The sequence below is a fragment of the Rhinatrema bivittatum genome, chromosome 12 (genome assembly GCF_901001135.1).
Source record: "Rhinatrema bivittatum chromosome 12, aRhiBiv1.1, whole genome shotgun sequence".
Lineage (NCBI taxonomy): Eukaryota > Metazoa > Chordata > Amphibia > Gymnophiona > Rhinatrematidae > Rhinatrema > Rhinatrema bivittatum.
This window is the reverse complement of record NC_042626.1, coordinates 70815777-70826760: the sequence shown is the minus strand read 5'-3', so window position 1 is coordinate 70826760 and position 10984 is coordinate 70815777. Positions and strand designations below refer to the sequence as shown.

Genomic DNA, 10984 nt, shown 5'->3' with positions numbered 1-10984 from the left:
TTTGCAAGCCATGATACCTTTTATTGGACCAGCATAAGAATTAGTTGGTGATATTATTGTTTATGAGCCTGCAAGAGGTCTCCTCTTCAAGATGTGTATTAACAGAGCAGTTTCTAAGATCCCAAGTGCCATTTCATTCTCCCATGCACGATGTGAATAAATAAATACACAATGTCACTATGATGAAAACTATGAAACGTATTCTGCTGCATCAGAAGGAAACTTTAATGAGTTGCGAGGAGAAACAAGCGATGCTGTATGCCTTGTGATAAGAAACTTGTTCAGTGAAGTGAAAGTGAGAACAGTGAGAAGTGTCCAGACGACTGCTCAGTTTCTGGGAAAACAAAAAGGGCTGTCTTCTAGAAGAATTCCTCATTCATAGTGAAGCCGGTGTCTGCTAGAAAGGAAGAGCTTGCTGCTTTCTTGTTAACCTCTTTGACCTTGGAAGAGACAACTTTAGCATCAAGCGCCTCTTCAGCTGCTGTCATCATCTTTCTGGTTTTGACAGAGTCCGTAAATAAGAACTAAAAAAAAAAATATCCTTGATTTTTGAGTATTTCAATTGGCGACTCTTGGATTTTACCTATTTTTAGTACTTATTATCGCTTTATTATCACGAAGCTGCCATACTGAGCTAAAAGCCTTTCCTGTATAGATTTCAGGAACGCACAGCTTCATATACAGTAATGAAGGAAACTATTAGCTGTGTTACTGCATTATCATGTGAAAATTAATACCACATAGAGCACTGTCATCACGTAAGACAATGTGGCGTTGTGCTTGATGATGAACGTCCCTCTACTGTACTAGTAGCACTCTAGGGTGTGAGATTACCTTTTTAAGAGCCTGTTGAGTACGTTGATGACCTGTACATTGTAGATGAACCTCTGTAGAGGAAGCACATTGATATGGCATTCTCATTAATTAATTTTACTGATTGTGAACATCAAGCAAAAAGAGACTACACTTTCTAAGAAAAGGTATGGGCTAGGAGTTAGAGTTGGGAACATTTATGCCAGTCAAAATTGTAATGCCCATTTTCAGAACAGAAATGTTCCCATTCTGGGCCTATGGAAAAAAAATCTTTACTGAATAAGGCTGTATGAGGCTGGTATGCTGATGACTTCACAGAGATTTTGTGTGCAATAAATCCTGCATGAAATTGCAGCTTTGATCACAAAAAAACTTAACTACACTTTCCAGAGGTACAGTTAAATTTTGTGGATTATTGTCACTTTGTGTGATTTTCCACTTGTAAGTTTGCTACTATGAAATTGCTAATGAGTTGTATTGCATGATTCTTCAGCTCAATTAGAATTTTGCATTATTTTTGCAAATGGCAAATGCAAAATTAGACACAAAAAATGGCAAATAACTTGTAAATATTGGCAAATGTGATGATTGCTATTTGTGCTTCGGCCTTTATGTGTTCTTGTCCCAGCTCTGCAATTGGATCTTGTTGGCCTATATCATCTCATCCCACACAACTTCAGTCAACTATTGTTCATAGGTACCTTCCTTAGGCCTAGATTCATCAATAACGCATTAGTTATGAAAAAAGGGACAACTTGAGAAAGAGAGAGAGACTACCTATAAGGCCCTCATAGTAGTTAAGTATTTCTATCTCTATAGGAGAGGTGTTAGTGGTGGTTTAGAGTTTAGAGGCTAGTTTCACATGTAGAGTTAGATGTACGAACAGCACAGTACACCTTGGTGAAGATTTGATGTCATTTGGAGTGAGGAAAGTCTCACAAAGTTGAAATTTCTAATATGTTCTCTCACCCTAGCTTGATAGACTCTATAACAGGGTACCATCAAGCTAGGGTGAGAGAACATAGTACAAAATTTCATCTATTGAGACTTTCTTTTTTTTTGAGCCCCACTGCGGCATTGGTGCCGCAGTGGGGCCTACTCACCTTGCGCTGCCCTCCACCAGTTTCGGCCTTGCCGTATCCGCCAGCCCCCGATGCTCTCCCCAGGCATCCTCGGCCTACTCCACACCACAGGCCTCTCAGCAGAGCTCCCATAGGGGCTCTGCGTATTCCATCTCCTCGGCCCCACCCCTAGGCGCATGAATGGCCGACGTCACTGACTTTAAAGTGCCAAGCGCGGGAAACCCGGCTCAGGCGCATCCCGATGACATCATTCAGCCCCAGTATATAAGGCAAGGCTATGTCCCCAGAACCTCACCTTGGCAATCGGGTGGGCACAGGGCCGTGCAAGAGAATTGGGTGCCCTAGGCACCTTCAGCTTTGCGCTGCCCCCAGCCCCACCCCCAGTTGCAGCCCCGACTCCAGGGGCAGGGACCACATGCCGCCACTCCCCCACCCTCCCAACCTCCCCCCACCCCAAAAGAAACCCCTCACAAAACAACTGGTCCAGCGGGGAGCCCGGGAGCAATCTGCTGCTCCCGGGTCATCAGCTGCCACTAATCAAAATGGCACCGGTGGCCGTCAGCCCCTACCATGTGACAGGGGCTACCGGTGCCATTGGTTGGCCTAGGGCGCCGAGATTTAGGGGGCACCGCCACCACTCACAGCCACTTCAGGCAGTAGAATTTTGAAAGAGCAAAAAGTGCCACTTCAAAGTTCTGCCCAGCCCCTGCCTCCCCCCCCCCCACCCCCGTCATGCCACCCTCCCAATGCCTCCCTGGTGGTCCAGCGGAGGGCCCGGGAGTGATCTGCCGCTCCTGGGTCGTCGGCTACCACTAATCAAAATGGCGCCGGTGGCCTTCAGCCCCTACCATGTGACAGGGGCTACCGGTGCCATTGGTTGGCCCCTGTCACATGGTATGGGGCTGAAGGCCACCAGCGCCATTTTGATTAGTGGTAGCCGACGACCCAGGAGCGGCAGATCACTCCCGGGCCCTCCGCTGGACCACCAGGGAGGCATTGGGAGGGTGGCATGACGGGGGTGGGGGGGGGGGGAGGCAGGGGCTGGGCAGAACTTTGAAGTGGCACTTTTTGCCCTTTCAAAATTCTACTGCCTGAAGTGGCTGCGAGCGGCGGCAGTGCCCCCTAAATCTTGGTGCCCTAGGCACAGGCCTAGCTTGCCTAGTGGTTCCGCCGGCCCTGGGTAGGCACACATCTCCGGGAGACCCTCTGAGGCCCACCTAAGTCCAGGCGGTCCAGGTACCCAAGGGCTCAACCTGCGGAAACCCCGGATTGTTATTGGCGAAGCTCCAGCTAGTCTCTGTCTCCTCATGTGCTCCGCCTCCTGGTGGCAGGCGCTCTCCGGGTCCGATCAGAGGGCCGTAGGAATCCTGCACCAGGCCAAGGGTCCACCTCCAGCGCAACAGTAGGTAGTCTCTCTCTCTCTCTTGGCCAAAATGCAATTCCAAAAATTTATTGCACAGCTTAATGCCAGGGAAAAATGTGTAGTTATTTCCAGTGTGAAAATGTGCATTCATGCTACAGCGTTATTGCATGTATTAACACCCTTTGATGCATGACCCTATTAAATTGCAGTTCCTTTGGAGAAGAAACAGTACATATGGGGTAATTCTGTAATGGCACATGTAAAAAGGTTAACAAGTATGAACACAAAATCACACTAGTTTCCAAAGCGGACGCTTGTACCTAAGCACAAATTTACCTGGACATAATTACACCTGCTAGGATGTTGCAGCAACATTTTGGGGAAACTTTCCAGAGTATAGAGGTAAGTCCAAGCCCCTCCCCAGCACTGCCCCTGGGAACTCCCCCACTCAGTCCAGGGAAACCCACATGAACAGGGCCTACTGCATAAGCTGACCTGCATATCGGGTGGCTAAGTCTGTAAAAGGCATTTCTGCGCATATAACACTTCTTTTCCCGTGGAAGTCTGAAAAGTATTCACCTCATTATCTTCTTTAGAAAAAGGATCTCTAGGCACTTCCTATTCCAAATTTCTGATAATTGTTTTTGGAATCTGTTCTTACCCTCCTTCTTCTTCCAGCAGATTTTGGTAGGTGCCAATCTCCTTTTCTAAGCGGGTTTTGACGTCCAGGAGCATCTGGTAATCCGCATTCTGACGCTCCATGTCAGATCTGACCTGGTACAGCTGCTCTTCCACGCTGCCGATCCTCGACTGTAGGTCCCCAAGCTGCACGCAGAAACGACCTTCTGTTTCTGCCAAGGTGCTTTCCAGGGAGTTTTTCTAGAAAAAAATCAACAAGAAAGCAAAGCACACGCTGCTGAATAAGGAGGACCAGGGAAACAATTAGGGTGCTGTATGGACTGGTGGGAAGAAAACAGCCTCCCATTTTACTGCACAAGAAAAACAAAATAAAAATTTTTTGAAAAAAGCACACAAGAATGTGCACTAAAATCCCATTCCTTGGATTGACTAATGGCATGACATAATCTCCCATGAGTGTGACACAAACTGATGCTGGGATACCATGTCTCTGATGAATGGCACGGCACGGCAGTGCTAGCAGGACTGGATGGCATCACAGTGCGGCGAGCTGTGTCTTAAATGAAGTATATTCAGATTGCTACTGCTGCGAGGGAGTGCAAAGTCCGTTTAACAGCCTGCATAGCAAAATGAATGTTATAATGCACAGTAAACACTGATTTCCATAAGGCAGGTTTTGGCTGCTCTTAGGGTGACTGTGGGTTTAGTTTGGTGTCAGCTGAGCAATAAGATGCTGCTGCTGCTGGAGGTTTTGCGGAGCTGCTTAAAATGTTCTCTGAGAACCCCAGAGATGTGCATGTGAGGAGTGAGTGAGCAGAAGTTTGAAACTTGTGAGCATTGAACCCTTGGTGATTGGTGCTACTGTTCAGAAGTTGCAAACTTGTGCTAAATAACCCCTTTTTGAGTCTGAGAACCCCACATTTTATTGTGCCAAATGCATTTATTCTTGGTTTTCCTTTGATTTTTCTACCTTAATGTCTCCTTCCAAATGCTTTGCTTCACAGTAAGCCATTTATATGTGGTCTGACAACTGAGAACATTTCAGGTTTTATAGTGTTGCCACTGTGGGTGGCTGCCATCCTCTGGATCCTTTCTGACTGGCACTGGATTCAAGAAAGCATGGGATAAATGCAGGGGATCTCTGAGGGAGTGATGGGAATTGGACAGATGGGCAGACTGGATGCACCGTAAGTTCTTTTTCTGCTGTCATGTTTCTATTATTTATTTATTTTATATACCGTCCTTTGGAGGGAACCAGCATAACAGTTTACATAAATATAATAGAAAGAAGTAACAATGTATCAATAAAATCAATTGTAAAGGTTAAAAGAAAATAAATTAATAAAAATAAAATAAATAAGAACTAAAATATAAAACCACAAAAGAACATGCAATAAAACAGTGAAGATCAGAACAATCAGTGTAAAAATTTGATACTAAAGAAGACAAAGATGTGAAACTCTGAAACTTACTATCCTTTTGTCTGCTTCATCCTTTTTTCTGACCTTAAGAAAGCCAAGTCAAGTTGTATGCTGCCTTCTTCTGTCCTTTTTACCATCCTCCCTTTGCCCTTTATTTGACCTTGTATCATGTACCAAATGGCTTCTGCACCCTGTCATGGCTGGTGCATCATTTCAAACTATAGTTTGCATGAAGGAGCTATATCGTTTGCATATCTAGAGCTTTGTTTTCAAAGCACTTTTTGTGCATGAAATCATGTTTTATGCATGTAAATCATGCCTTGAAATTTAACTTGCAGGTTTGTGGGTAAAAATCTTCATGCATACTTTTACTGGCAGTAGGAAGAGGCATTTGGGGGCATGAAAGCAGAGTTGGGATACGTAAATCTCCATGCAGAAAATTCCACCTCTTTGGGAGCAGGTGCAAGTTTGCAAGGCGTAGATGGTTGGCTTGCATACTGGGGGCACCCATGAATTTTTAAAGCAGACGTATCCACATAAGTCCACTTTGAAAATTCGGGCTAAAATCTGTGCAAACCTGAAGATTTTAACTCTATGTGAGCTGTTATAAAGTTGTCTTTCCCATGTACTTTCCCAAGATGCAGTGATGCACTACAAGGAGTATAAGATGCAGACTGCTAAAGAGCCACAGATTCCTGTGGAGGATCCCTCAGAAATCTCCCAGCAGCACCATTGTTTGTCTACAGATTGCTATGGCAATCGGTAAGGTTTTGTCAGCTTGCGCTGTTACACGGTTCTCTTGACAGCAATGAAAGACTTTTCCAGTGGCGATGGGTGCAGTACGAATGAATGCAGCAGAAGATGTTGCTTACCAAAGACATCTGGGCCTGCAGCTCTATCTCCAGGCTCTGAACGACCCGCCTCAGCTCCGTGATCTCACTCTTGCTGGTCTGCACCATTTCTATACCAGTGGAGATCTCCTTTTTCAGCTCTTTGCTCTGAAAGAACAGCAAAAACAGATTGAGTCCTTTGAAAAACAAACAAAAAAATTATTTTCTCCCCTTAAAGGTGAATTTTAGGAGCACTACACAGACCAAAGCTGGGAGATAGGAGCGTCTTGGGCTGTGCAGATTTTAAGCAGTGCCTGAGTCCACTCGTATCTCCCAGTACGTGCACAAACCAAAAGGTTGGTGGGACATGTGCCTTCCAGGAAGGTGACAAGCACATGCCGGGGTCCCCTACCGCATAACTTTACTTCTGCTATGGATGGCGTGTAAGTTTTAAAATAAAAACATCAGGGCTAGTCAGCAGGGATTGAAGGGTTGGGGGTAATAGGGGAAAAGGGAGGAAGGTTAATTAGAGGGGTTAGGAAGTTGGGAGCCTTTACCTGGGCGAACTTGGAACAGACAGGGGAAGCTGGTAATTGCGTCGGCTTGTGTGCTGAATAAAATCCCCCCGCTTACACGGTAAAGCCCGCATTTCCACGCACATGTATGTGCATACAGCTGATTTGATGTCATACGCGCATATAGGAGCGTACGCTGTAAAATGGCCGCATCCGTTCACACGAGCCTGCCTACGCGTGTACTTGTACACCCAGGCGGCTGTTTAAAGGTTACTGTCTTATTTTTTGCGATGGAGGTTTTCAGCTAAGCTACTGTCAGAGTCTCAGGGTCATGGCAGCAGCATTGTTTGAATTGTCTTTTTACTCCTCTATGGTCAACTTTAAAATTGTGCCTGTATTATTGTACCCCACTCCGAACTTTGTGGAGGGGCCCGCAGTTTTGAAATTGTGTCTGTTTTACTGTATCCCGCTCCCAACTGTGTGGAGGGGCGGGCAATAGATATTTTAAATAAATAAATAAATAAATAGATGGGATTTTAATAGAAAAAAGTAAAAATGTTCACTAAAGTAACAAAAGGCCTTAAGTACTTGGCCTGCGTGGACAAACACAGCAAGCAAGCTTTGTTACCAGCACTAAAAGTCCATTAATCAATACGTTTAGTTGACAAAGGGCTTACAGTTGTGTACACTGCGCTGTGCTTGCACCCAGGTTTCTGCTAACAATCAGACTATAAAGGTTTTTACCCCCAGTGCAAACCCTTTTGGGGGCAGCTTTACTGGAGCCAGGCTAAATGTGATATCAAGTACGTGCACAAGTTTCCGTGTGAACATGCACACTTTGAAAATTCTCCCGCCCAATCCACCGGCACACCATTACATCTGCTAATTTTGCACAGATTTTTTTTCCAAGTAAGGAAAAGGTAAATGTACGTGCACAAATGCAAACCCCTCCCCAACCAGCCATCAGGAACGCCTCTGCTCCATCTGGGTAAACTTACCTTCATACATGCGCATATCGGGCGGGCCTCGTCCATGGATAAAGCACCTTTTTACCTACAAAATTTCCTTTGAAAATTAACCTCCCTGTGCAGATTTACGAGTGAAATTGCACTGCTGAGTCAAAAACGATGCAGGCCTAGGATGATTTTAGACTGCTTGCCAGAAATATTTTGTACCTGTTCAATGAAGCGGGCCTCAGTCAATCTGCGATTCTGCTCGGCTATGTCTTCGTACTTCGCTCTCATCTCATTCAGAAGCTTGGTTAGGTCAGTGCTTGGAGCAGCATCCATTTCTACGCTGACATCCCCAACAGCTGTACCTCTCAGAGATTTCATCTCCTGCAAGGCAAAGAGCCGTGTCAGTACAATTCAAGACAAAGCTTTCCCATAACTGCAGACTGGTAGAAACCTCCTATTGAAAAAAGAGCCCAGCCGGTCGCAGTACACCCATGTTAACAAGTGCCAGCTACGTGTCCTATATCTGAAAACGATCTTCCTTGTCATTCCCTATTATTAGCCTTAGGATTATTACATCACACATTTTAGGAATTTTCTCCATTGGTAGTTACTCAACATTCAGAGAGCTCTAATCATGTATTTGCCACTGACACAAAATGAGATTCAGTCTTCAGTAAATCGGTTCTCATTTCAGCTGTTAAATTGTAACTGATTTAAGTTTGTCAGTAGGGCAGGTTATCTCATATCTATTTTTATGCCCAAACTGGGGTTAATGGATTAATTCATTGTGACAATGAAAATCAAGTATGAGCTTTTAACCAAAGGTCATAGATTTGTTTTGAATACAGAAACTAACCCCTGAAGTGAGTCCCTGCATTTGATATTACGGACAGTCCAATAATGACTTTGAAAACCGCGACCTCCGCCCTTTAACTGGAAAGTCCAATGCAAAATCTAGTGCTACGGGTTTAGCACATAGAAGAGGGTGTCTGTGAATTTTCTGCTTTACCTCTTCATGGTTCCTCTTGAGGTTTTCTAGCTCCTCCGTCAGGGTCTCTGTCTCCATCTCCATGTCAGACCTGACGAGGCTCAGCTGATCCAGGACTCGGCGCATGCCGTTGATGTCAGCCTCCACGCTCTGGCGCAGGACCAGCTCATTCTCATACCTGAAGAAAGAGAACAAAACAAAAGATGATTAATACAGGCAAGTTTATTCTCAAATATACAGACAATAACCAACAAGGACTGAGTTACATAGCCTGGGTAAACAAAGGCATGGGTGTAGCTTGCTTATTGCGGCGGTTACTACCCCTAACTATGGTAGATATTCACTTGGATGCAGCTCCATCACTGCTCTCTGCATTAATGGTGGGGGTGGAAGGGAAATAGAACCAAAAGGTTACTAAGAGCCAAGAGTAACAGATAAGTATGAGAAAAAAAAAAAGTGCATAGCTTGCTGGGCAGACTGGATGGGCCTTTTGGTCTTCTTCTGCCATCATTTCTATGTTTCTAAATCTTAAAGCAAAGCAGAATATTTTTCATATAAATAGGCTCAATATAGACAATCTAAATAAATGTTCCCATTGGTATTCTTTGGAATCATCCTCACTAAATGCTGTTTATGTGAATAGACATAGCTTTGTAAATATAGATAGAAATTCAAGTTAGTATTTTCAAAATTCATAGGGAATTTATTGCAAAAGGAATAAATCCTGTATCTTTTTTTTTTTACATCCATTTGACACTATGCCAAGCAAAAAGACAATCATTTTGAAACAAAATTAAAAAAAACATTAAACCAGGGTTATTATGACTAATATTGCAATTCTCTTAGTATCATCACCTCCTTCATCTATTACATAGCATACTGAGAATTGTTCAGAAAAACTTCCCTTTTCCATTTCTAGCTTTTGTTGAAATCAGTGCAGTAATAGTATAGTATTCGCAATAACTATTGTCCCGTGTCTGCTTTCCTTAACAAGTACTCACTTCAGCTTGAAGTCATCGGCTGCCATCCGGGCATTATCGATATCCAGAACAATTCTAGCATTGTCTTTCTTGGCACTGAAAATCTAGGGAGCAGGAGGATATACAGAATGATGCAACGTTACGCTCACATCCACACTGGTTTATTTTCTCTTTGCTAAATAATGATACAAGGGAGAACAGGAAGTAATCTGAACTGGAATTTTAACCTATCAAATCACAGGGGCTGCAACCTTTTCACTGGTGTGACTGGTAGTTTTGCTGAAGAACAGCTTACATGCATGCAATGGGAACAAGGCCAATATTCTGTTGTTATTGACCTGAATGAGCTGACCCTATCAGCACAGCTAATGATATCGATGTAGAAAGAACAGATATGCAGTGCTCATGGCATTAACACTGGAAAATATTCAACTTCTGCAAACACAGTGGATGGACAGTTCACTGAGTGAATTTGTTTACCGTTTTTAAATTCATTTTTCAGGTTGAAATCTTAGTATTGGATGCAGAGAGCTATTGTAAAACAGTTTAGATTTTTACCTTGTTGTGCAGGTCTTCAATCATTTTGTAATAATTGCTGTAATCACGAGCTGGTCCCCCAGTAGGCCCTCCAGGCCGGTGCTTCTCATACCAGTCTTTGATTTTAATCTCTGTAGCTCTGTTTTCCTCCTCCAAATCACGCACCTTGTCCATGTAGGTTGCCAGACGGTCATTGAGATTCTGCATGGTTTGCTTCTCACTACCAGACAGAAGGCTATCCCCACCAAAACCGCCCCCTCGGAAACTAGTACCAGCATAATCAAAGCCGCCGCCAAATCCTGCGCCCGAGCCACAACTGAAACCAGCACCTTTGCTAGCACCAAACCTGCCACCACCCAGGCCTCCTGCAAAGTCACCACCATAACTTCCTATAGACAAGTCACTAAAACCCGCTCCATAGCTTCCTCCCATACCTGCAGTGCTGCCCCCTGAGGTTGCAAAGCTGGCGCGCATAGCTGCCATGGTGTTCAGGAAGAGAGGAGCACCCACCCTATTAACAATGGAAGTGCAACCGCTGGTAGATGGAATACAATGGTTCATGCAACTTTGAGCCTTTATATACAGAATTAAGTGGGTGTTTCATTTTCAAATTCCACCGCTCCTTGTAGAAAAATATATTTTTTTTGTACCAGCCCAGCTTCTCATGCCCAAATTATGTGTTCTCTGCAATGCTTGCATGTTGATGTTGCAGAAATGCTTATCCTCTGGGTATTAATTGCGCAATTTAAAATAGAGGAAGGGGGTGGGGCAGAGCTAAGAATTCATTCAGCATTTACTCAGATGCTGCTCGCCTTTTAAACTGAGTTTATGAACTCCCCCATGCGATTTCTCGTGTTTTT

General features: G+C 44.2%; 1 protein-coding gene across 1 annotated transcript; it reads right to left on the bottom strand.

Moving 5' to 3' along the window:
- Positions 1 to 201: 201 nt before the first annotated feature.
- Positions 202 to 10674, bottom strand: LOC115074016 (keratin, type I cytoskeletal 10-like). Its single transcript, XM_029573084.1, has 8 exons — positions 10146 to 10674; positions 9609 to 9691; positions 8629 to 8785; positions 7839 to 8000; positions 6191 to 6316; positions 3920 to 4137; positions 835 to 887; positions 202 to 524 (listed from the first exon to the last, which is right to left on the bottom strand). Exons 1-7 carry the CDS (start codon positions 10605 to 10607, stop codon positions 839 to 841), a joined length of 1257 nt encoding a protein of 418 aa, XP_029428944.1. The 5' UTR covers positions 10608 to 10674; the 3' UTR covers positions 202 to 524; positions 835 to 838.
- Between the last annotated feature and the right edge of the window lie 310 nt (positions 10675 to 10984).